At 55.9% G+C, this 25,610-nt stretch overlaps 1 protein-coding gene across 5 annotated transcripts; it reads right to left on the bottom strand.

Annotated features, from left to right (window-relative positions):
• Positions 1-1,297: 1,297 nt before the first annotated feature.
• On the bottom strand, positions 1,298-22,723 carry PODN (podocan). Of its 5 annotated transcripts, none has more exons than XM_032494296.1 (11): positions 22,567-22,723; positions 15,918-16,234; positions 15,333-15,426; positions 13,938-14,002; positions 12,182-12,291; positions 10,880-11,036; positions 10,453-10,568; positions 9,241-9,898; positions 6,060-6,208; positions 4,728-4,945; positions 1,298-2,198 (listed from the first exon to the last, which is right to left on the bottom strand). In XM_032494296.1, the coding sequence occupies exons 2-10, from the start codon at positions 16,227-16,229 to the stop codon at positions 4,768-4,770; spliced, it is 1,839 nt and encodes a 612-aa protein (XP_032350187.1). In that variant the 5' UTR covers positions 16,230-16,234; positions 22,567-22,723; the 3' UTR covers positions 1,298-2,198; positions 4,728-4,767. The 5 variants fall into 5 exon arrangements, with proteins under 5 accessions (XP_032350187.1, XP_032350189.1, XP_032350185.1 ...); XM_032494298.1 differs by having other exon boundaries at positions 1,298-1,628; XM_032494294.1 differs by having other exon boundaries at positions 4,732-4,945.
• Positions 22,724-25,610: the final 2,887 nt, after the last annotated feature.

Here is a 25,610-nt window from a genome sequence, read left to right as displayed (position 1 = left end):
GTGCAAGGGGCCGAGTGCAGACTGGACTGCCCAGGGCCTGTGGACAGCCACAGTGTGGACAGGCCACTCTGCCTGGGCTCTGCTCTGCAGGCAGGGCCCTGAGGTCAGTCCCCACAAAAGCCAGCCTGGCTCCCATTAGTGAATGCTCTGCTTTAAGGAGGGGATACGCCCATGGACATTTGAAGCTGTTTCATCCCTCGATCTCCTCAGCCCTAAGGTGCCTTGAGGAGGCTTGCAGGGGACACACAAGAGCCTTGGCCACGCAGCCTGCTCTGGATGTGCTTTGGAGTCTTGTGCTGTGGAGTCCATGAAGACACTGAAGCTCCCAGGGTCTCTCAGAGCATCAGGAGGGTACCTGCCTCCCAGCCCCCAGTCCTGAACCACCTCCATCCTCCTCCCAGGGCCATAGTCTAAGGAGTCCACGAAGGGCCCCAGGCTCCCCCTCACACTGCAGGGCTGGGGGCTATAGACTCCACCATGGGAGCAGCCTTCATTCCTTAAGGCCTAATCACTAGGAGGGTCAGATTGCAAGCCATTGTAGCTCCCATCATTGTGTGGCCTGGCTGAGTGGCCCCTTCCCTGTGTCACATCTCTGAGGCCCTTTGAGCAATGGAGTCTGCCCCACACAAGGCAGGAACCTGCTCTTTACTAGGCTTGACAGAGCATGCTCACACACCTCCAGTAGCAAAGCACCACTGCTTCCTGGGCACCTCGTCCACTGTGGGGCAGCTGTGCCCATCATAGGTTCTTCTTTGCTCTAAGCCAGGTGCTGCCTTCTGGTCCAGCTCTGGCCCAGTTGGGGGTGGTGGGCACACTGAACACGTTTGCCACCTTTTCTTGGGCAGACCTGCAGAGACGGGGGCCCCCAGGTGGGCTCTGCCCCAGCTCCCAGGCCTGCCTCCGGCCCCCTTCCCATTCCAGTGTCCCTATGGGACAGTTCCCATCAGTAATGCCCACTCAGTGCACAGGAGCCCTGAGTAGCCCAAAGCTGGCAGGTCCTTTGCTTGGATGCCCAGCTTCTGGGGGTGCAGAGGGAGCTCACAGGCCCAGTGTGGTGCTCCCATCCCAACCTGCTGACCCCTACCAAGCTGAGGGGCTGCACATGCCTCCAGGCCACCTTACCTTCAACTAAACCCTGCATCCCTGGATGTCTGCCTGAGTGATTACTTTGTGGGCCCCGAGAACTGAACTTGGCCCTGACTGCTGCTGGTCCAGAAGGCGCTGAGGTGCTTGGATCCTGCCCACCCCAGCCAGGCAGCAGCCAGCACCTGGCAGGAAGCACACACAGACACGGCCATGGGCTGCCAGACAGGGGTAATGCTTTTATATTAGTTTTTCTGTAACAGGAAAAATCGGCTTTGAAGTTCTTAACATTTTTTTTCTTTAAAAAAAAAAGAATAAAAAACCAAAGGCATCCAGAACTCCTGCAGGCCCAAAGAATAAAAAAAGGTCTCTCATTGGTGCAGCTGTGCCCTTCACTCTTGCTCGGGCCCAAGGCCCCCAGCAGCCCCAGGAGACCTTCCCTCTGGCCTCAGGGGGGCCTGCCCATCAGACATGCCTGGGGCCGGTCAGGGTGTAGTGGGAGCGGGGCAGGCGGGCCAGGGCAGCAGTCCCAAAAGTTCCTGTCCCTAAAAGGAGGGAAAGGAACAAAAGCCAGCTTTTGTGAGTTCCAGGGGGCTCAGGCACCTGGCTGCAGAGAGTACAGAGACAACTCTGTGTCTTCTCCAGGGGACAGACAGACAGATGGGTGGGCAGACAGCAAGCCGTTCTGACCGTTTCTGGCTGGGACAAGAGCTGTTGGTGGCGTAGGCTGAGGGAGGCTGTTTGCATGTGACTTGTGTGTGTGTGTGTGTGTGTGTGTGTGTACACATATGAGTCCACAGGGCAGAGAGCAGGCACCCGTGAGTGCCAGGGCTGGTCAGACCCTTCCCGAGTCTGCAGGACTCGTGGTGGGTCTGGGGTGAAGAGTGGGACATTTAGAGGACAATGTGCAGCTGGCTGTGTGAGCGTGTGGTGTGGTGTCTAAGCGTGTTCGGTTATGGATGCACTGCAGGAAGGGCAGGGATGGGAGACTGGGTCCAGCCTGTGTGTGGAGGGGGGCCCGGCAGGTGCTGCACTGAGTGTGTCTGTGAGGATGGCAGAGTGGGGCTCCTGGGGCTCAGGCACGTACTGCAGAAAGTCTCCAGCGGTCCATGGTCCTGCAGAACACGTGGAGAGTCAGGGGAGGCCAAGGTGAACCCTCCAACCACAACCAGCCTGGGGGAAGTAGATTAGACCTGGGGGCCCACCAGATGGGCTCTGGGAGAGCCAGACAACTGCAGGCATGAGGGGGAGTTGCCCCTGGGAGCCCAAAGCCAGCAGGCCACCCACTGGGAGGTGCTCGTGGAGGGTCTGGTATGGGCTGGAGGGCCTTTGGGTGCCTCTGGACTCTCCCTGGGGCATCTCCCAGGGCCCCACTCAGCAGACCTGACTTTGGCCAATGTCCTCCAGAGGGGGCAGATTCTCTCCACCCCAGGACCCCCAGCACCCTTCCTGAGGGTCACAGCATCCTCACTGAATGGTCAGTCACACCTGTCGCTGACCCCTGGCTCTGCCTGAGGACAGTGCTTGAAGAGAAGGGGCCCCACCTTCACGCCCCAGGGCCCCAGGAGTCGAAGAAGGTGATTTCCAAGCACTGCCTCTGGGCCTGGCCTCTACGCTCCAAGAACCCCCGCCCAGCACACTCCTCTCTCTGTCATCAGCTGGACCCCTTTCCCCATCTCCCTCTTTCATCCACCCATGGGGTCCTCAACCCTCCTCAGGCTTCTCTCTGACCCAGGTCCTACTTCAATCCAATATCCTAACAGTGGCCCAGTGGCTCCCTCCCATGGCCACACCCTGGCCCTGGGACCCCCCATTTAGCTCACTCTGATACTCCTTCCTGACCACACCTCTCCCCCTGGCTACTCAACACCACCTGCTGACTCTCCAACATTCTCCTCGCCCACCAGCCCTTCTGTCTGCACCCACTTCCCTTCCCAGCCTGAACCCTGGGATTCATGATGCAGCCGTTCTATAGTCAATACTCTCAATTTGTTTGTTACTTGCCCTCCTGTCCCACACATCCGGCCAAAAGCCATGGATAGATCCAACTGTCTATGGTCTCCAACACCTGCCGGAGTCTGCTGAGCACCTCCTGCTGCACTGAGAAAACAGAAGGCTGAAGGCATCAAGCAGATGTGACTTCATGTCCAGCCACCAAGCCACTAGCCTGCATGTGACTGCAGCCACTCAGTCCTCCATCTTCCTGCCACCGTGGAAGGAGCACTGACCCTGCTGCCCAAGCTGGTCCTTCCTCCAGTTTACACAGGGATCACTATACCCAGCTCTCCTCCCTTAAATCTTTAACTCCTCCCTCCACACTGGCCACTCCCCACCAGCATTCAAACCTGCTCTATTCCTTAAAAAAGGCATAACGTGAACAGAGCCCTGCCTGAGTTTCATGCCCCCTTTCTGACTACCGCCTTCTCTCATCTCTTCATAGCAAACTTCTTGATAGAGAAGTGACCCCAGGTCACGGTGACCTTCTTGTGGATAAATCTGGTGGGTCCTCGGCAGTGCTCAGCTCCATCAATTACTCAGCAGCGCTGACACGGCTGATTCCCCCCACTTCCAGAGAAGCCTGTGCATGGATGTGTAACGGGCATGCTCATTTTTGTGTGTGTGCACATGTGCACACAAGGGCACGTGTTCCTGGGGAGGCATGTGTGCATGTACTCACATGCATGCACACATGTGTGCAATGGTGCACCCGTCCTGCATTTGTAAACATGCAATGGAGTATATGCATGTGTGTTCAAGTGTGTGCTTTGGGCATGTGCACAAGGGCATGTGTTCCTGGGGAGGCATGGGTGCATATACTCACATGCATGGACATGTGTGTTGGTGCCCCCTGTGCATGTGGGGGTGCTTGTGCTGCATGTATGTATAATCCCCCTCTGTCCTTAGCTGTCTGCAGTTTACCTGCCTCGTTCCCTAGGTGCTTTGTCCCAGCTCCTTCTGTCACTCCCCTCTGGCTCGCCATGCCCTCCCACTCACTCTCCCCAGGCCAGCTCCTCCAGCTTCCTGTGGCCTCCATGACCATTTCTAAGCATTTGATGCCTGGATCCCCATCTCCAGCTCAGACCTCTTTCCTGAGCCTCAGACCCACATAGCCAGCCCATCCTGGGCAGTTCCCCCAGTACCCTCCAAACTCAATATCCCAGACATCAAACCTGCTCCTCCTAGTACTATCATCCACCCAGAATTCCAGGCTAGAACCAGGATCTGGTCTTCTCCACCCAGCAGGACTGCTTGAGCCCTTTAAGCCTGCACCCCTAGACTCCTTTCAGGCCCATCTGCATCCTCACTGCCTGTCACCATCTCTGGCTTGGATTACAGCAGTGGCCTCCCCCTGGGTCCCCACATCCATTCCCTGCTTCCATCATAGCAGCCCCTGCGCATGTCCCATCAGGGCACACATCACCCTCAACACAGTCTCCCAGCACGTGCCGCCGGCCTCCCTCAGGCTCACCACCATTCTCAACCTCTCACCCAGGGCCTGGCGCACACGAAGTACTCTAACAGGCTTGCATAATGAACGACGAAGCAGGGGACAGAGGGTGAAAAGTGAACAGAGAGACCCTAGACTGGGGTCAGGGGCAGGAAACTGGTGAGCAGGTGAGCGCGCCCCCACACAGACCCCCTACCTACGTCAGATCAGCTTGGTCAGATCCGTTCACTCTGTCACTATCGCTTTTCCTCTTCCTCCTCTTCCTCCTCCTCCTCCTCCTCTTCCTCCTCCAACCGGCTCCGGTCCTTGGAAACGTCACCAAACTCAAAGTTGCCTTCTATGTCCAAGACCTGCAGGTGCTTCAGCCTCCGGAAGGCACTCTCCACCACGGAGCCCACAGCCAGCTTGTTAAACCTGTGCGGGCCACCCACGGGGTCAGCGCCACGGGCGGGACCTTGTCCCCACTCTCAGAAGGGAAGGGGAGGGAATGAGCCCTCCAGGAAGATGCGCAGCAAGCACAGAAGGGGCTTAGAAGTACAGTGTGTCACAGGGAGCTCAGGCTGATTGGTGTGGCTACTGCTGGGGGCAGGGCCGGCCCTGGGCCACTGGTCTGTACAGGGAGGGGAAGGCCTCCTCCCATCTATGCTCTCGCTATGATTTGGGGGTGGCAGACATGGGCACCTCCTCTCTGTCTTCCCTCTGGCATTGACCCTGAGGCTTGAGGCTCCTGGGCTGCCAGCCTGGGGTCACCAAGGTACCTAGTGTGGAGGGACATGCAGGCCAGGACAGGGCCAAGCTGCACCAGGAACATACTCAGATTTGGGAAGGCAGAGGCTGAGCTCTGATCTCAGGCTCCCTCAACTCTCTGTGCCTCATTCCTATGCAGGAGCTGGGACAGGTCATACTCCACTCCAGCGACACCCAACCTGGGCCTTTTTGGCCACCAAGCCGCTGGGAGGGCACATACTGCCTTTCTCTGATCTGTCTCCTTCTCTCTGGCTCAAGGGGTAGGGGAGGGATGTTCGGAAGAAACAGGCTCTGCTGTTCAGAAGCTCCTCATCTCCTTGGGGAGCTGGGTCCCCTGAGTCATTCTAAACCCCCAGAACCCAGCGAGGACTTGAACATCTGCTGTCCTGGGTCTGAGGCCCAGGCCTAGCCTGGGTGGCTGTGGAAACAGCAGCCACCTGTGCTCTCTGGGCCTCAGCTTTCCCAGCTGTAAATTGGGAAGATGTTCTCTGTGGTCCCTTCCTATCATAGGAACATCAATAATGCCCACAGGCACCGCTTTTTAAAGTTTCTGAAACCCTTTCACAAACCTATGAATGTCCCCAGGCATGGCCAGCACTGTCCCCACCATTGAGAGATGAGGAAACAGGGGCTCAGTGGGGTTCTGTGACGTACCCAGAGTCACACAGCTGGTCAGCAGTAAAGCCAGGCTTCAAACACTGACCTCTCCCTGCAAGCTGTTCCCATCTGCCTGGACTATCACACTAGAGCCGGAGCAGACCCCAGAGGGGCTCAGGCCTACCTGAGAAAGATCCCTTTGAGGTTGGGTGTGGAGTCGAAGGCATTGGCAGGCACGGTGCTAATCTTGTTGTTCTGCAGGTACAGGTACTCGAGCGACTTGGGGAGCCCCTCGGGGATGTCTGTGAGCTGATTCCCGGCAATGTCTAGCAGCTGCAGGGGTGACCAGGGGAGCCAAAGCACTTAGCTTGCAAAGCTCCTACCAGTTCCCCACCCCCTGCCTATCTAAATCTCATAACCCTGTGAGGTGTGTTACAGACTACCCTCACTTTCCAGATGGGGAAACAGAGAGGTTAAAAGATCTATTCAAGACCACACACGCAGCCTGTACAGGCTGGAAGCTGGTGCACCTGACTCTGAACCCTTATCTAATTGATGTATAGCCTCCCCAGTCCCTGCCTTCCCACGTGAATTCACGGCCAAGGCGTCTGGTGTCAGAGTCCTCCCTCCTTAACACATCTGTCACCTCATCACACTAAAGACCTCAAAAGGGCAGGGGCTAGGGGTACTCAAGTCTTTAAATCTCACCCCACTGGTGTCAGATGAAGGGTAGGGGGTGGCTACTCATTTGTGGATCTCAGGCCATGTAGACAGGGCAGGGGTAAAGGTTTGAGGCCCACAGTGACCCTGGTATGGCAGCCAGGTCCTAGGCTGGTCAGTCTCAGAGTCATCACAAGCCTAGAGCCCAGGAAGCAGGTGGCCAGGGAAATGGGGTAGCTTTCCCAGGGGGCAAGATGCACCTGCAGCAGACAGCAGACTCAGACACAACCGGGTGCAGATCACGGCCTGGCCCTCGGGCTGTCAGCACACCCTTGCCCGGACACACATCTGTGCAGCCACGGGTGGGCTTTCGTCATGTCTAATCTCCCTCCTCACCTAACAGGCTGGGGCTCAGGGACAGGTAACTGGAGGCCATGAATCCAGATTCAAGATTCAAGGGGCGCACACACTTCAGGTACCTTAGGGAGCCTCCCAGTCACTGCCCCTACCCAGCAGGGACCCCTGCTCTCCACTGTGTTCCTTCCACATGATTCCAGCACTTCCTCATTCATCCCAAACATCCTCACTGCCCCTGGGCGCTGGGGACATGGAATCCACTGAGATCTGCCTCCGCTCTCAGAAAGCCAGGCTGGCAGGGGATATCGACGCTGCAGTCTGACAATGACAGCAGCAGAACTGGGCTGTGATCAGGGAGCCCAGGGAAGGGGCCTGATCCAGCCTCAGATGGGGTGGGTTGATGGAGCCAGTGCAGCCAGGGGCTCTGAAGCAGCAAGAGCAGCTGCTTATAGAAAGATCCAACAGGGTGAGGAAGAATCCCCCACACCAGACACCCCATCCCTGACTGATCTCACCCAGGCCCAGGCAGGCATCTAAACTGCACATCACTGGAGACTTTCTGCAGGAGGTGACACTTGAGCTGAGTCTCATGTATATTATAAGCTCTAGGAGGTTGACCCTGATCTATCTTATTCCCCTCTGAGTCCTCAGTTCTAGAGCTGTGTCTGCACGTGGTGAGTGCTCAGTACAGACTTAAGGAATGAACGAGTGAGTAGGTGTCACTAGGGTGGAAAAGGAGCTTCCAGCAGAGAGGCCAGTATAAGCAAAGCCCAGTGTGCCTGGGAAACTAAGAAGCTTGTCTGGGAACAGGAGCAGACCAGGCCTTGAAGGCTGTGGCAGGTATTCTGATCTGGGTTCTAAAAGCAATGGGAAGCCACAGAAGAGTTCTGGGACGGGGTGTAAGGTGAGCATGTGTTTTTCAAGATACCCTCTGCATGTGGAATACAGGACTGGAAAGCTCCTAGGAAGGTCGAGTCCAGGCAAGAAATGGGGGTGGCTTGAGTTGGTGGTATGAGCAGTAGGGATGGAGAGAACTGGAGAGACTGGGAGATGCGATCGTGGAGTTGGCAGGGTTTGGTAACAATGGGTACTGGGGGGCAGATGCCGTGAGAAGAGGATGTCATGGGCAGCTTTCAGGTTTCCTGTGGACACCTGGTGGGTGTCGCCTCCTCCAACGAGTTAGAAAATGCAGCAGAAGGAGCAGGTGTGGAGGACAGGATAATGGGGTTTGGGCCCCTTAAGAATACCAAAGAGAGCTGGCACAGGGGTTGGATCCTGGGGTCTGGCACTCAGCAGGGCTATCTGGGTGAGGAGAGACCCTGTTGCTCCTGCAGGGCCAGTTGCCTCCCCGCCAGCTCCCACCCTGCTCCACTGTCAGAGCTCTGCTCCACCTCCCTGCCCCCACCCCAGGGCCTCTCCCCTGCACTCCGCTCAGACACCTCCGTCCTGACAGCTCCCTGCACAATCATGTACTGTGCGCCTATATGACGAGGGCCCTGCATCCAGCAGGGAACACCACAGACTAAAATGCCTGCCCCTTATTCTAGCAGGAAGAGCGGGCAACAAACAAGCAACAGATGACCTACTGTCGGAAAGGATGAGGGCTATGAAGAAAAACAAAGCGGAGGACAAGCAGCGAAGGAAGACCTCCCTAGGAGGTGACATTTGAGCAGAGCCCTGAGAAAAAAGGAAGGGTAAGGCCTCAGGACCCCTGGGAGAGAAGGGCCTGGTAAGGTAGCAGAGCGGAGAACCCAGCCCTGCCTCCCAGATTTCTCTAATGAAGTTCCTTTTTGGCCCCTCATTGAGTCAGGAGGTTTTGCTTGTAACCAAAGAGGCTCAGTTCACTTGGCCTGATATCCCTCCTGTCTCTGTGGCCGCAAGAGCCATACCCACTGCCCAGCCCAGAAGCCTCAAGTAGATGCCCCTAGACTCTGAAGACTGGTGAGGTCAGCCCCGTCACCAACGTGCCGTTCTCCCCACTCCCAAGCCCAGCCTGCTCCAGGCAACTATTCCTGTGCCCACAGGTGGGTGAGTCCACTCTCCCATGCCACCTGAACTGTCCTTGTCCCCCATTTCCCCCACCTGCAGCCATGACTTCCTCTTATCCCCACGGCGCTCCTCAAGCCTGTCCCTGCAGGTGTGAAAGGGGCCTAGCCATTCCCCTGAACTCTGCCCTGCACTCCTGCACCCTCGGGCATGGTCCAGCCCCCTACCCCAAGGCCTAGCCTGCCTGACAGGTGGGTTCTTCCCTCCCGCCCAGCCCTCCCGCCCACTGCTCGCCGGCCCCCGCAATGGGTGGGCTCAGGGCAGCCAGACCAGTAGGACTGCATGGACCCCCACCCCCTCACCTGCAGATGAGCCAGGTCGGCCCAGGCGCGAGGGCCCAGGGCCCGGCTGCGCAGCCGGTTGCCGGTGAGGTAGAGCTCCCGCAGCTGGGCCATGCCGGCCAGCGCCCCGCGCGCCAGGGCGACCAGCTCGTTGCGCTTAATCTTCAGCACGTGCACGTTGCGCGGCAGCCCGGGCGGCAGCGTGTGCAGCCGGTTGCCCGACAGGTCCAGCGAGCGCAGCAGGCGCAGCTTGCGGAAGGCGTCGCGGTGCACCTGCGGGCTGGTGATGCGGTTGTAGCTGAGGTTGAGCTCCTCCAGGAAGTAGGTGGTGGCGAAGTCATCGCGGCCGATGCCCGTGATCTGGTTGTGCAGGATCATGAGGGTGCGCACGCGGCGGGGCAGGCCGCTGGGCACGCGCTCCAGCGCGTTGTTGTACAGGTGCACTGTGTGCAGCCGCTTGAGGCCCTGGAAGGCCCGCGGGTGGATGCCCTGCGCGCGCAGCTGGTTGCTGTGCAGTAGCAGGTACTCGAGGCTGCGGATGGGGGTCAGCACGTCCGCGTCCACGCTCCGAATGACGTTCTTTTCCAGGTGCAGCAGCACCAGGCTGCGGGGTAGCCCCGCTGGGACCCGCGACAGGTTGTTGCTGGACAGATCCAGGTACTCCAGGCTGGAGAGCTTCCTGGGGGCAGTGGAGGGGATTAGGCTGTTGGCAGGAGCAAGTGGCGCACGTGTTTCCAATATTATTCCCAAGGGAGGTGGCAGGGGATCTGTCTCTAATTCATCCCAGCTTCTGCCATTAGCTGACTGGGGGTGTCAGTCCTCTGCAAACCTCTCATTGGATTGATTCAATGATATATTGGTGTAGGAAGGATCTAGCATTGGTTTCTGACACATAGGAGTTATTTGAAGACTGACTGTTTAACTAATGCCTTTTGTGGTTACCCTGGGCCCTAAAAACTGAAAATAGATTCACCTTCAACAAGAATGCTTGAGTTTCTATTTTGTACCAAGAATCCAGCCTGTGCAAACACTTCCTTGCCACACGGGAATTTTGTCAGGCCTTACCTACACCTATCACTATTCATGGGGACAGAAATGTCATCAAAGGCACAAGCCTCAAAGTTCCTTCTCTGGGGAAACTGCAGGGGCAGGTGAGCAAGGGCCTGGCCGGTGAGCCCTGGGAGGGGCTTCCCAGGTGCTGTACTCACACCAAGGGCCCAGGTGGGGACTCACCAGAAGGTCTCATTGTCCAGGCCCTCATCAGTCAGGTAGTTGTTCTGCAGGTACAGCTCACGCAGGTTGCTCAGCTCGCTGAAGGCGCCTGGCGGGATCTTCTCCAGCTTGTTATTCTATGGGGGCGTGGGGACGGTTGGGAGGGGAGCATGGGGGTCAGCCAAAAGGCAAGGACAGACAGGGCCTTGGGATCAAGTGTGGAGAGGGGTCTGGGGGAGCCATAGGGAGGGGGCCTAGGCCTAAAGTACTTGGTGTGGGGCTGAGTCAGCAGCCCAGGCTTCCGCCTGCTTCTCTGCAATTGATTCTTTGCCTACCATCACGTGCCTGAGGCCCCGCAGCCTGACTGCTGTGCCCAAGTGAGCCTGGGCTCCTCCCCTGATGCGGGCCCCTGCTCCAGCTGTGCTCCTCCCTGCCCTCTCCCTCCCACCTTGAGGTGCAGCTTGTAGAGGGCAGGTGGCAGGTGCTTAGGCACGTGGCGCAGGAAGTTGCTGGACAAGATGAGGATCTCAACGTTGCTAGAGCCATTGAACATGTTGTCCGGCAGCCCGGCGTCTGCTAGCTTGTTGTTGTGCAGGTACACGGACCTGGGGGACGAGGCACAGGTACTCACCCACCCGGGCCCCCGGCCCCAGCACCAGCTCACCTGGTGAACCTCCAGACAGACCTTGCTCAGATTGGGCCTGGGGCCCAGGAAACCTTCCTCCCTCTGAAGGACCTGAAGAACCTCTGACCCCACCAAATCCAGTCCAGACTACATAGCCTAGGGGACTAAGGACATGCCACACAAGTTAGTGGAAGAAACAGGATTTCTCCACCCCGAGTCCCTGCTCCTGCATATCCTTCAAGGTTCTCAATTGTTCCCTGACTGTTGCAACCCTGAAGTCCCTACCTGTCAACTCCACACAGCTGGCTCTGAGTTCTGTAGGACTTCCTGAAGACAGGGCCTGTCCCTATCACCTCTTTGTCCCCAGTGCCCAGCACAGGATCCTGGCTCAGAGGAGGCGACCCTTCATCCATTCAGCAAATATACAGTGAGTGCTCATACATACCAGGACTGTTCTAGGCCCTGGAGATATAGCAGTAGACACAATCAAAAAGACCTTTCCCTCATGGCTAACACACTAGAAGGAGAGAAGACAAGGAGCAAGGAGATATTGTTCATTCTTGCTGTCTGGTCTCTCCTGGGCCTCAGCCTTTCCATCTGTGGGATGGGGCCATGCACAGCAACTCTGGCTCTTCCAGGGGTTGGAGAGAATCAGGATGACAGACTCAGGGACAGAAGTGGCACCAGAGGTTGTCAGTACTTTCCCCTCCCCAGCCCCACCCTGTTCTGCTCACACACCTGTGCTGTGGGGCCTCTCTTGTCCCAAAGCAGCTCTCATAGAGGATGACTCTGCCTGTTGGAAGATGCTTCCTTCTCCCAGGGGCTGGGGAAGGAGGAAAACACCCTCACCCAGCTCCCCACAATTCTCTGGAAATCACCCTCTGTTCTTGCCTCCTGGACTGATTCCTCCTCATCCTTTACGTGTCAGCCTTCCAGATCCTGTGCCCCTGCAGCCCTGGGTGACCGTGACCACAGCCTTGAGCATGGGGAGTCATGCCTGCACTGCACAGCCCCTCCTCCAGGGCCTATCTGGGTCCCCTGTGCCCCACTCAGGGCCTGCAGCCTCTGCCTCAGCTCCTCCCTTTTCTCCAGCCTAAGTCAAGGGTCCCCTCCCCGACCTCTGACCTCAAGTTTGGCTTCTGGCCAAAGGTGAGCCCATAGATCTTGGTGAGATAGTTGGCAGCGAAGTCCACACTGATCAGGGCATTTGGCAGGAACCGGGGTGCTAAGGTCAGCTGGAAAGGGAAGAGTTGGGGTAGAAAAAGCAGTGGAGGGTCAGAGGCCAGCTCTGAGTCACACTGCCTGCTGCTCATCTGAGCCCTTTCAGTTGGTCTCCTCCCTGCAACCAGAGACATCTTTCTAGAATGGAAACCTGTCCCACCCCCGATTACACGAGATCAGAACCTCTACAGCTTCCCACAGTCCCGAGCTTGGCATTCAAGGCCCTCTGGGCCTGTCCCCTGCCCTGCCTGATCCCCTGGCCTCTCCCCTCATTGCCCCAGACACCAGCCCTCTGTGCAGCTACAGTGAGCACACACACATCCCCAGACCCAGCCCGTGGTGTCCCCCCTTCCTTCATTCATTCAACAGTAGTCCCTGAGTCTGCAACATTCCAGACACGGTTCCAGGCACTGGACATGTCCTGGGGAACAAGACACAGAGGTATCTGTCCCCTCCTCCCCCACCACCAAAAGCTTTCATCCTAGTGGAGAGGACAATAAACAAGGAATAAAAGTATCTGAGAGTGACCACAGCTCTGCAGGGAATTCAAACAGCCTGATGACAGAGTGACTGGCGTGGGTGCTCAGGGAACAGGTGACACTTCAGGCATGACGGCACCCTGGATGCCATTTGCGGGGAGAGCACCACGCAGCAGGGGCAGCAGGTGGAGGCCCTGTGTTTGGGGTCTTCTTGGCTTAGGGTGGAGTGGAGTGAGAGGGAGCCAGTGGGGAGATGAGTTAAGAGAGGCAGGCAGGCCTCAGGGAGAATGTGGGTTTCTCCCTGGGCGGAGGGTGAAGCCATGGGAGGGTTTCAAGTGGGGAGAGGAGATGCAGAGGTAGAAGCGGACATGATTTTGAATAGCCGCTCTGGCTCCTCTGAGGCAAAGGGGCAGCAAATGAGGAGGCAGGGGGGTCCCCTGAGGAGTGGTGGTCCTGTGCCGATGGGTGGGGGGAGCTGAGGGCCTGCAGTGGGACCAGATGTGCATGAGCGAAGCATTCCCAGATCTGTGGCTCTGACTGGTGGTGCTGTAGGTGGTCGGAGATGCTCTTTACAGACATGGGGTGATGACAGGAGGATTGGGGTTTGGGGCCTGTGGTAGGAAGTAGGGGTTCTACTTCCATTAGACATTGAGGGGAGTGGTTAAGAAAGCAGGTGGATCTTTGCGTCTCAAGTGGGTGTGGGGAAAGGCTGGAGACTGCCCCTGGACGTGGCCATGATGAAGATGGTAGATGGGCATTAAAGACCGGGGAGGAGATCAGTCACCTTGAGAGTTCAGAGAGAATGGGCCAGGACAGAGTCCTGGGGCAGGCCAGATATCATTTTGAGGTTGAGTGCCTTTGTGCCTTCACTTATGCGGTCCCTCCCCCTTGAGGCCTCTGGCTGAAATCCTGTTACCCTTCATGGCCCTTCAAATGCCCTTCCCTCCAGGAAGCCCTCCAAGTGCCCCCTCCCCATAGGAATGAGCTCTCACCCCCATTACACCCTTGTAGGCCTTGGCGTCTGTTCTCATCATCTGACCACTCTGATGCCCTGGGTTAAGGTGTGGGGTCTGGGCTGTGTCTGAACAGCAATGGGGACCCAGCAACCAGCCCAGAAGAGGCCCTGTTCAAAGTTCCCTGAGCTCAGCCCCCGACACCCAACCCTGCTGCAGGCCCCTCACCTTATTATTGGCCAGGTACAGGTAATTGAGGTTGGTCAGATGCTCAAATGCCTCTTCCGGGAGCCCTTCAAAGGACAGGCATCGGTCAGAGCCCTGGATGAAGGAGACGCTACAGGGCAGCACGTGAGTACTTACGGCCCCACACCCACCCCACCTGTCAGGACAGGGAGGGCACTCCCCGGGGCAGGTAAGGCTCTGATCCCTTCCCAGCCAGTCCCAAAATGCCTGTCCAGCACATCCTCCTTTTCCCCTGGCTTGCAGGGGCCCAAGTTCAGAGGAGCAGGTGGAAAGCATCCACTGATAGATGACTGATCCTTGACCAACTCAGGGCAGCCTGGATGGAAATGGGTCCCTGTAAGGTCAGGCATGGGGCAGCAGACCTGCCAGGAAGGAGTGCTCCCCTGGGGGCAGCCCCAGAGGGTCAGAGACCCTCTTCATACCTGCCCCAGGGCAGGGCAGGGTGGGGTGACCTCTGAACTTCCCCGCCACCTGGCCCACCCCTGCCCCATCTGGCAGATATAGTGTTAGAACTGGGCTGTCACTTGGAGCCCAGCCAGGCTGGCTCTTCTCCAGTCCTAAGGCCGGCCTCTGACTCTTGGTTCCGGGTTCCCAGACCCTCAGATGCTGGGACTCACCCAAGTATCTAACAAGAGGGAACAGTTACATAAACTGTTCAGCATCCCTCCATGGAATACCCTGTTGCCAATGTGCGAGAGTTTTCAGCAACGTGAGAAATGCTCCTGAACTAATTGCTAAGTGAAACAAAGCAGCTTTAATAGTTAATGACATCAATGCTGTAAGTCCAGCTATGAATTTTAAAAACGCAAAGAAAAAGGACTGGATTGGATTGTGGTGATGGTTGTATAACATAAACTTACTAAAACTCATCAATTGTACCTTTAAATTGGGTAAACCTCATTGTTTATAAATTGTGCTTGTTTAAAAAATGGAAAGAAATATACTAAAATAGCCATAGTGATTAACTCCAAGTGGCAGAATTATGAGTGGCTTTTTTTTCTATTCCATTTTATTCCCTACATTTCCAAATTTTCTACAATCAGAAACTTCTCAACATCAGAGAAAATAACTTTTTAGAATCTGAGGCCTCCACACTTTTTGATTCTAACAGCCTTCTGTGAACTGAAGGGTCTGGGACTTGTCAGGCCCTGCAGTCTAAGCTGCTCTGAAGCCTCCTCACGCCACTCCCAAGTCTCAGAGAGCTCCGGGGGTGCCTGTCAGACACCCACAAGGAGCCAGCCCCCTGCCGTGGGGCCTGACACCAGCCCAGCCAGGCCTGCTCTCTCCCACATGCCAGGGTCTGCAGGGCGGGGCTCTCCCCAGCGGCATCCAGTTCCCTGCCTGGGGGCTTGTCCCCATCTTGGGGTGATCCCTCACCTCGGGAAGTCAGGCGGTTGTTCTGGAGGTTCAGAGTCTCCAGCCGATGCAGCCGGGAGAGCTCCCTGGGGTAGATCTTCTCCAGCTGGTTGTTCTGGGGGATGGGAGGTGGAGGCGGTGAGGAGGCAGCATCTCCAGAACTGCTGTCCGACGGGAGGCCTGCATCCACCCTCAGCCCAAGTCCCAGGAGCCAGTTCTTCTGTGTCCCCTGGGATTCTCCCCCGTAGTGGACAGCCCCACATGTGGGCATTGGAGGCACAGCAGTGACCACAACAGAAGTGTAGGTCCCCCACTCTATGAGGGGGCGTACACACACACACACACACACAGGGCCTGACTCTACTGGCAGGCCTCAGCCCAGACTCCTCCCCATGAGAGAAGGCTGGTTACATCATGGTGCTCTGTCCCCAGGACATCAGAGCGGGGACGCCCCGAGGTGCAGCCAGCCCACTCTGTCTGCCTCGCACCCTGTGTCAGGAGGTTGGCAGCCATGGGCAAGCAGGGAGCTATGGCTGGCGGTTCTGGGATAGGAAACACATTGTGGGAAGCAGCCTCTGGTGACCGCTGGCGCGGCACCGGCCTCACCTGCAGAGACAGGTGGTTGGTGTGCTCGGGCAGGTCCCCCGGGAACTCGCGCAGGTCGATGCCACCACAGTCCACGACACCCTCCTGGGAGCAGGCACAGTCTCGGGGGCAGTCGATGGTGGCCGGGCCGCGCCCTGGCTCCTCGGGGCTCAGGACCAGTACCGGCTCCTCCTCCACGAATTCATTCTCTTCAGGGCTCAGGCTGTGGGCACCACTTCGGCCAAACACCGGGGCTCTCACCGCAAGCACCAGTCCCAGCTGCAGCTGCGGGGGCAAGAGCAGCAGGAGCAGCAGCACCCTGCTTCGGGCCATGGTGCCTGCGGGAGGGGTCCGGTCAGACCACCTGGGTCCTCAGGGTGTCAAACCTGCTAGGCACAGCAGGCAGAGGGCTGCGGCCCACGAAAGCTGTAATGGGGCCCTCCCACGCACAGGGCAGAGCCTATCTGTCCCTGTCCTCAGCGTACATCTGATCTGCTAGCTGCCGCCCTCCTCTCCCCACCTGCCCCATCAGGGCTGCCCTCTGGACTGGTGGAGGGGCGGTGAAGCCCTTTCCTTAGGCAGGTCTGCAAAGCCTCCCATAATCCTCACCAGGACTGGTCCTGAGGAATCTGTACCCCCATTTTACAGAGGGGAAAGCTAAGGCTCAGAAAGAACTGTGACTTGCAGGGCTTGCCCTGGACCTTGCTGAGCTCTCACTGCCCTGGTACAGACAGTACTGGGAGGCCCTGTCCCTCCTCCAGCAGCCACAGGCCTGTGTGGGCCAGCACCAGCAGTGTGTGTCCCAGCTCTTCAGCTTGCCATTCTAGGGCTCTTGAGGATGTAGCTCTGCCTCTCTTCCAACTCCCCCATTCACCTGCCCCAGTTATACAGGTCAATTGAGTAGTTCCTCCCTCCAGGCCTTTGCACATGCTGTTCCATCTGCTTGGAATGCCCTCCTCCTCTCTTGTATAATCAGCAACTTCTCCAAGAACCAACTCCAGCATCACATCCCCTGGGATAACTAACTCTGAGATGTCCTAGGGCTCTCCATCACTTTGTTCAGCCAGGGCTTGGCATGAGTTGGGTTATGACTGTGTGATGGTGTCTTTCTCCCACACAGGGCTGTGAGCCACCCTCTGCCTCTGTGTGCCACCCTTTATCTCTGTTTGCACAGAAAAGTCATTAGCAATGGAGCTGCTGCTGCCCCCAGGACCTCCCAAGTCCTGTTCCTGCCCTCAGCTGCCCTTACCAGGGCCTGCAATGCTCGCACGACCACTGCCATCTGCAGGAGACCACTCCCCAGCATGGTCCCCTGGGGCAGCAGGGGAGGATACAGGATCGACTTCAGGCCATTGAGGAAGATGCTGGGGTTCCATCGTCCCAGCAGGCAAGGGCCTGGGCTGATCCCTGGAGTTCTCTTTGTAGGGACTCAGAGAACACCTCTGCGGTGTGGTAAGTTGTGACAGGTGGTAGCTCAGCTGCACTGACTCTGGAGTCATACAGACCCCGTTCAAGCCTCCCTCTATGACTTAGTGGCTCTGACTGCTGAGCCTCAGTTTCTTCATCTTACAATGTAGATAATACGTCTAAACTCAGAGCTTCTGTGAGGACCCAGCAAGATAGCAGATGCAAAGCACCTGTTACTGCTGCAGCAATTATGAGCACAGGTGCATGACAAGCGTCCAAGCCTCTCTCTCCATCATTATTAGATCAAGGATCAGAACCCAGAGTGGGTAGAAGGGTAGAGCCAGAGAGCGGGGGTGGCGAGCTGGGCTCTGGCTCTTATCAGCTGTGTGACTTTGGGCAATTTTGTCACCCTCTGAACCTCAGCTTCTCACCCATCCACTGGGTGGTCACAGAACTGTCCTACTGGGGAGACTGTGAGAGTGTGTGCGATGCACGTTCTGCACACAGTAAGTGACCAATAATGTTATCTACTCTGATCCATGGGCACTGTTCACATGCCAGCCACACCACACCCACCTTAGAACCCCCTACTTTTTCCCTGTCCCTTGTCACTCTTGATTGTGCTTTCCCTCCAGTCCTAGGCCCACCTCCTCCCAGAAGACGTGCAGATTCTAGCCACCCATGAACCCTGCTGGCCTGTGGCTGCTTCAATATTTCAGATACTGCTTTGCCTTACTCTTGGCTTGGCCAGCTCTCTAAGGTAAGGCTCTATCTGCCCCCAGCCATGTGTTGAGCATGGGGGATACAGGTAAAGTAGGTAAGGACCCTGCCCTCAGTCTGCAAGAGGCAGTAGACCCCAGTACCAGACTGGGTGGGCCCTGTAAAAGGGGTCCCAAGATGCACAAGGCCCCAGAAAGAAAGCTGGGAGGAGAGAGAAGAGGGCCGGCAGCCGGGCTTACTTGACCTTATAGGAAGGTCCACAAGGCCTAACTGACCTGGGCCCCAGCCATTGCCCAGCAGAGAACCAGGGAGCCCAGCACACACAGCTCCCAGGCTCCCAGGCTCCATCGGCAGCAGTGAGTGATGCATTCTGCAGCCTGGCCCTATGCCCACCCTACCATGTCCCTGTTGCTCCATTTCCTGATCAAAAAGGCAATAAATCCTTGGCCAGTCTACAAACCATTATTCCCACGGCAAGTTATAACCCCCCACCTAGCTCAACAGCCTTCAGCCCTTGAAGACACCAACCAGCATTAGACCAGAGTCTCCCTGCTTTGCCTGCCTGCCTGCCATCTGTCTGACCCACTGCAGATCCAGACTCTGGGAGGTGGAGTGCGGGCACAGGCCCAGGCCCCAAATTCAATCAGGGCAGGAGGCAAAGGAGAAAGATCCTCCCCACATATCCTGTGCACTCACTGGATCAGCTTATTTTCCCTCCCTCACCTTCAGTTCTGTATCTGTAAAGATCTGTAAACTGCACCTGTAAAAATATTTATATTATGAACCATATTGAAAATGTTATCACCACCACTTTTATATGTTAAGGAGCTGAGGTCCAATGGGATTGGCCAGTGTAACCCAGCAGTTAAGTGGCAATGCCCAGCTCCCAGCCTAAGTCTTAACCACAAAGCTACTGGGCCCTTCCCTGGGCCAAGCACAGTTGGGCACTGAGGACCCAGATGACTCAGGTACAGTTGCTGCCCTTAAAAAGCTCACACCTGCACTGTCCAATGTGGTGGCCACATGTGGCTACTGAGCACTAAATGTGGCTACTGTAAACTGAGAGGTGCTGTAAGTATAAAATGTAGTGTCCACTGGATTTCAAATATTTAGTACAAAAAAAGAATATAAATTAGCTATCTCATTAATATTAATGATATCTCTTAAAATACCTTTTATTTTTGTAGTGATCACATGATAATATTTTGGCTATATTGAGTTAAATAAATTATTAAAACATTACCTGTTTTGTTTTGTTTAACAAGGCTTCTAAAAATTTTACATTACATGAGTGGCTTGCAGTTGTGACTCACACTGTATTTCTATTGGACAACGCTGGTCTAGACATTATGTGTAAACTGAGTATTATAATCCCAGTGTCATCAGAGACTGTAGGGTCCCAGAGGAGGCCTAATTGTGGTCAAGAAGATATCCCAGAAAAAGTGATACCTTATCTAGCCATGAAGGATGAATATCAAGCAAAAAGGAAAGGGTGATACAAGCGGGGGGGGGGGGTGTCAGCATGTGCAAAGGCCAGGGGGCAAAAGAGCCCATGCTATGACCTCTACAAACCTCACTAGAGTGCCTGGTGGTGGTTGAGGACTGGGAGTGATGCCAGTGGGCAGTGGCCTTAGTCCAGGCCAAGAAAAGATTCAGAAGCCAGGTTAGGAAGAGTGACCCTTATCTTAGAAGAACTGAGGAGCCATTGGAGAGCCAGAGTATGGCACAGGCAGGTTTATGGATGGACCAGCAGGGACCTCTCAGAGGCTGTGCAGTGATGCAGGCAAGAGATAAGAGGCCTGATCTGGGCAAAGGGAGGTGCTGGGCTGCAGGGATGGAGAGGAGGAAAGCGGATTCAAGGGAGAGGGAAGGGAGAACAGACAGGACTTAGAGAGTGGTGACCCCAGTGCCACCTCCCCCTCCTCCTGGCTTGGCCAGCCACCCTCAGGACTTTGGGATCCTGGGCAGCTCCAGCTCCACCGTCTGGTTTGCTGTGTGACTTTGCAACATCATTGCCCATCGGAGTCTCAATTTTTTTTTGTTTCCTTAAGAATGCTGAGCAAGATAAGCCCCCAAGGTCCCTTCTTTGTGCCTAGCCATGTTGGAGCTGTGTGTGGGATTAAGGGCAGAGAGACTTCCTAGTTTCTAGAAGTCCCCAGAGTGAGGAGTCCTCCTGGTGAGGAACAGCTCACACTGTTGGGACAGCAAATGCTGGGTGAGAGGGGCAGCTCAGTCTGCGGTGAGTTGTTCCAATCTTGAATGCTGCGTGGGCTTGGACGAGTCACTTCACTGCTCTGAGCCTCTTTACTAGTCTAGGCAATGGAGATGGGAGCTCCTCATAAGGATTAAATGAAATGACATGCCCAGCTGATGCTGGCACCCAGCAAGTGCAACACTGCCAGGGACACTGAGGAAGTACCTGGGACCTCCTGTCTCCCACCCCAGGGAACCAAACCTCATGGTCCTGAACGGTTTAAGGGGGTGATTAAGGCGGGACTAGGGAAAAGGAAATCCAAATCAGGAGGCAGATTCTCAGCCTCCAGAACCACCTTCCTCTTCCACTCAAATTCAGTGAAGATTCGCTGATCACCTGTTCTGTGCTGGGCCCCGAACAGCTGCATCTTACTGACTCCAACAGAATTCCCAAGACTAAGAGTTAGTGTTCTTATTTTGCAGATGAGGAAACTCAAGCACAAAGAGGCTCCCATTGCTGCCCATCCCCAGTAAGCTCCTACTCAGAATCTGCCCTGGGAAGCTGCTCCTGCCTACTTGGCTGGTTTAGGCAGTTCCTTGATGCTCCCAAAGCACCCCTGGCCCTCTGCATCCTTCAAGGCTCAGCTGAGTCTTCCCTGATTCTCAGCAAGTAGCAGGTGCTCAGGCAGTGTTTGCTGAATGAAGGTATGTACTTATGAAAAGCAGAGTTGGAAAAGATCTGCAACACTATTATCTGGTCTGGCTCTCTCAGTTTATAGATAAATATTCTAAAGGCAAGGCCAGAATTAGAATTTGTGATTTCTGACTCCTGCCGAGAGCCTCGAGTTGGTCTTGAAGACTGAATAAGAGTTCTTCAGGTAGACAAAGGGGAGGAAAGGCACTCAGGGCAGAGGGCAGGGCACGAAAAAAGGTGAGCCAAAGTGTGCGGAGGGCGAAAGAGGGAGGTGTGTTTAAGGAAGGGTCAACAGAGAATGGCGGTCCAAGTCTCCTACGGCATCAGCCACTATGCTAAGGGGTTGATGACAGGGAACTATCAAGTGTTCCAAGCAGATCATTGTCCAAGCTCTTATATAGGACTCTACCAGGCCCGGGTGCCACCATTAGTCACCCTCTCCCAAATTCAGATAGAAGGGACAAAGTATGCTCCAACAAGATTTCATGAAAACATTCATGTGAATCTGACATTTCTTAACTTGCACTCTAGTTTAGAATAGGCTGGGTTTTGGGCCCTAAAAGGGGGCATAACCGCCCCGGGTCTCCTGTGGTGCCTCCTGCAGCCGGGTCAGCCACAGCTTCACTTTCCCGGGCCGGCGAGAATCGAAAGGCAGATGCTCAGGTTGTGTGGGCCTCCACAGTGATGCCCTGCAAGCGCCGGGGGGCGCATCCCTCTGCGCCTCCGGACGCGAATGGTCAGCGCCGCACGCATGCTTGCGCCCACTCCTCTCCTGAAGTTCAGGCTGCAGCAGCTTCCCGCCCCCAGCCCCAGCGGCCGCCAGGGGCTCGCCGCCGCCACCACTTCCACCTGACGGCGCACCAGGTATTCTAACGCCACGATCTCGTCCCCCGTCCAGGCCAGCCTGGGGCTTCAGGGACCTACAGCCTGGGGGCTTCGGCCGCATTCGCTGGAGCGGGCCGGCCTCGCTGCTCGCGCTCCGCGGCCACCTGTCTGCCTCCTCCTCAGTCTTGCTGTCCCAGCAGGGAGGGCAGCCGTATAGACAGACACCAGGCCACCGGTTGAAAGCTCTGGCTCAGCCAGTGCGCGGCGCGGGGCTGGGGAGCCGAGCCCCGAGCGGGTCGGAGATGGACACAGCGCGGGCTCCGCCTCACCGGTCCGCGCGTCCTGGGGGCAGATCTCTGGCCCTCTCTAGGCCTCAGTATCTCTGTAAAGAGGTCGAAGGGTGGGCTAGCTGGGATGAGCTAACGTGTTAAGACACCGGGATAGTTTACGCCCAGGCTCTAAATACAGGGGGCTTCGCCCTCCCCAGTTCCACCTGCCCCCCACATTCCCAGCTGCCCGCCCGCGTCCTTCCACTCCCCTCTCCCATCCGCCCTCAGATTCTTTCCAGATGTGCGCAGCGGGAGGGGCCCGGGGCTGGGACCAGCCTCTGGCCAGAGAGAACAGGCCCCTGCCGGGTCTGGATCGCAGAAGGTCGCGCCCCACGAGGGAGAGCTCTCCGGCCGTACTCTCCGTGTAAGGCTCAGACGGGGGGCGAGATGCGCGACCCCGCCCGGGCCAGCTGCTGGAGCCGTCCGGGCAGGGCGGAAAGTTCGAGTCGGCTGCCCAGCTCGGCCCCGGTCCTCGGCTCACCCGGTCGCCCGCGCCCGGTACCTGCTGCGCCCCGGCGCCGCGCCGCGCCCTGCCGGCCGACCGCGCTCTCCCGAGTCTCGGCTGCACTCCGCGGGCGCGGGCTCCTTCCATTCAAGTCGAGCCGTGCGCTCGGCGACGCAAGTTTTGTTGTGGGTTTTCTCCTCCCCGCCTCTCCCCCGCCCCTGCCCCCCCGCGTGCATCTGCTGGACGCCGGCCTCCTCCGGACACAGGCGTAGGGTCCCGGCAGGCGCGGGCCGGGGAGGGCCTGCCTCTCCCCGCGTCGGACTGGGCCGAGTTCCACTTTCCGGGAAGGCAGAGCCGCCGCACGACCCCTCACCCCATCTCCGCCCCGGCGGGGCCGCCGTACCACGCCCCCCCTCCGCAGGAGACTCGGGAGGCGGGGTGTCTAGCCCGCAACGCTTCCTAGTTCGTAGCCTTCCGAAGTGGAACTGGACCCCTTCTAGGCCCCAGCACCTGAAAGGAGGGCCGGTGAGCGGGGCCCCTTCTACCAATGGCCTCTGAGCTCAGTTTCTTCCTCACGGCAGAGGATTTTGCCACGGCTCCAATCATGAGTACCTTTCCGTTCACTCTCCCACCCTGGGGTCCTGAGCCGTGGCTAATAGGGGCAGCCAGCCAAGAGACCCTACTGGGCCCCTTCCCGGAAAAGTTCTCCGCCCCACCTCAACGTTGGCCCTGGTGAGCCTTGAAGGACGATAAATTCGGCTGGGAGTAGGTGCATGCGGATCCCAGTCTAAGGGAGACAGGGGGAGGGTGAGCCATGAGCCCTCATGGCACCATATTGCTCCCGGGAGCGGGAAACGTTTCCAAGTAAAGGAGCATTAACTACTAGCAGCTGAAGCAACACCGTTTGGCGCCAACGTCTTTGGCGGTAGAACGCGGTTCGGCTGAGTTTAGGTGGTACTTGGCACCTCCACTGCCAAACAAGGCTCTCCCCTATACCTGCTCTGGCCTGTGGGCAGAGCACCCACAGCTACCTTACCTGGCTGCCCTCCTGCTGGAGAGGAAAAGGATAAATAATTCAAACTTGGCACTACTTGCTCAACTTAATTGCCAAGGCCAGGAATGAATGAATGAACAAAGGAACGAATGAATCAATGAACAAAGGAACGAATGAATGAATGAAAGGCTTATGTAAAGGCTCCAGACTTTTTCACTCGCTTCTGCTGCCGCATCCTGCTTGTACCACATGCATTACTCTCCCTAAGCATCACAACCCTGCAAGAGAAGAATTGCTGTTGCCTCCATTATAAGTAAGGAGACAGCCTTGAAAAGGATAAATGACTGAGTGAGTAAAATGGCCAGGTTTACTCTTCCCACAGCCCAAGTTTTTTCCATGATGGAGACAGGAAAGTAACTTGAGCAGCCAAGTGCAGAGTCTGGATTTGAACCCAAGACTGTCTATTTCCATTACATCAAGAACTCAAGAACTCAAGAATGGAAAAGGGGAAATATTTTGCCTTCTTTGGCCTCAGATTCCAGTTCTCTCTGAGCTTGAACTTATGAGAGTTGGTATGATTCACAGGACTGGACAGGAGCCAACACAAAGATGTGTCTCGTGTCTTCTCAACATTGAACCTAGATTCAAGTGCAGCTAAAAGAGTAAGATTCTACTGGCTTGAATACCCATGAACTAAAGAAACTCTTCTAGAAGGACAATGAGAACCAGCATATACTGAAGGCCCACTAAGTGCCAGGCACCATGTTCAATCCTTGAAGATATTAATCATCCCAACCCTGTGGGGAAGGTATTCTCCAGCCACACCACATCCCCCTACCCCTGCCCACCCCTCAGAGCAATAGGGTCTTCTGTGGAATGCCAAGCCAGTGCCCACACATGCTCTGTGGCTGTCCAGGGCTGTAGGTACAAACTAAAGGCACCTGTCTGAAGTCTAATGTGCAGGAATCACTCTGAGTGTCTCTGGTGGAAAATGGAGGCAATCCTGGTACTCTAGAAGCAGATAATCTAACTCTCACATGGGCTGTAGAGACAGTGGAGTTGGACATTTAGGTTTCCTAAATCTGCTTGTGCTGCTTTGGCTCCCTCATGCTGCCCCTAGGTTTCAGCTCCTGTTTAATTACTGCAGTGCATGGTGTCTAGAACAGGCTATGGAGTTAGATTTGGGTTCGAGTCCCAGCTGAATTCAAATGAAGAGAAATGGGACGTATACCTCACAGAATGTCTAAATTAAATGAGCAAATGGAGGTACAGGACTCTGCAAAGCACCCAGCATGTGGCAAGTGCTCAGTAAATGACAGCTGCTATTATTACAAAACTATAGCCAAGATCTGACTAAACATCCAGGAAGCATTATTAAAGAAGAAATGACCAGTGGCAAGAATTAAACAGAAACCTCTGCATTGCCCCTGGGTAAGTGCCTTCTAATTCAAAACAATAAGAAACAAGAAAACTCAAAAAAGAGAAGTAAAGACAGATACATGGACAGAGAGAGCTAGGCGTATAGGCCAAGAAGGCTCTCAGCTGGGGTTTGATGAGGAGAAAGAGGAGATAAGGAACAAGATGAGGCGAGATAAGGTGGTGTTATACTTCATCATCAGAGAAGAAAATAATTCCTCTTACTTTGAGCTGAGGGCCCAAGACCTTTCCTTATTAAGTTACAGGGCCCCCAATACTGAGCTATGGCAGCAGCTTAATTTTCTGGACATTGAGAAATTAAATCGCATGGTGGTGTTTTGTGCCTATGGATTCCACCTGAAGGATCTTTATCAAAGATGAGACATTGAAGAACAGGCAGGGCATGATGGAAAAACCACAGGCCAAGTCAGGTACAGAAAAAGTCTTCTGGGCTCCTATAACATGCCATACAGACCCTTTATTATTGGACTTTTCTTGCTGTATATTATGTTTCTCAGCTCTCTCCCCTACTGGATTGTAAACCGTTCAGGGTAGGAACCTCATCTCATGTACTGTAAGGTCTCTTTCTAACTCTAAAATACCATCACTGTTGTAGGCAGAACAGACCCCCAAAGATGTCCAGAGCCTAATCCCTAGAGCCTGTGGATAGTCACATGATATGACAAAAGGG

The sequence above is a fragment of the Camelus ferus genome, chromosome 13 (assembly GCF_009834535.1).
Source record: "Camelus ferus isolate YT-003-E chromosome 13, BCGSAC_Cfer_1.0, whole genome shotgun sequence".
In the NCBI taxonomy this organism is placed as follows: domain Eukaryota; kingdom Metazoa; phylum Chordata; class Mammalia; order Artiodactyla; family Camelidae; genus Camelus; species Camelus ferus.
The sequence above is the reverse complement of the archived record's forward strand: the minus strand, read 5'-3'. Positions and strand labels throughout refer to the sequence as shown.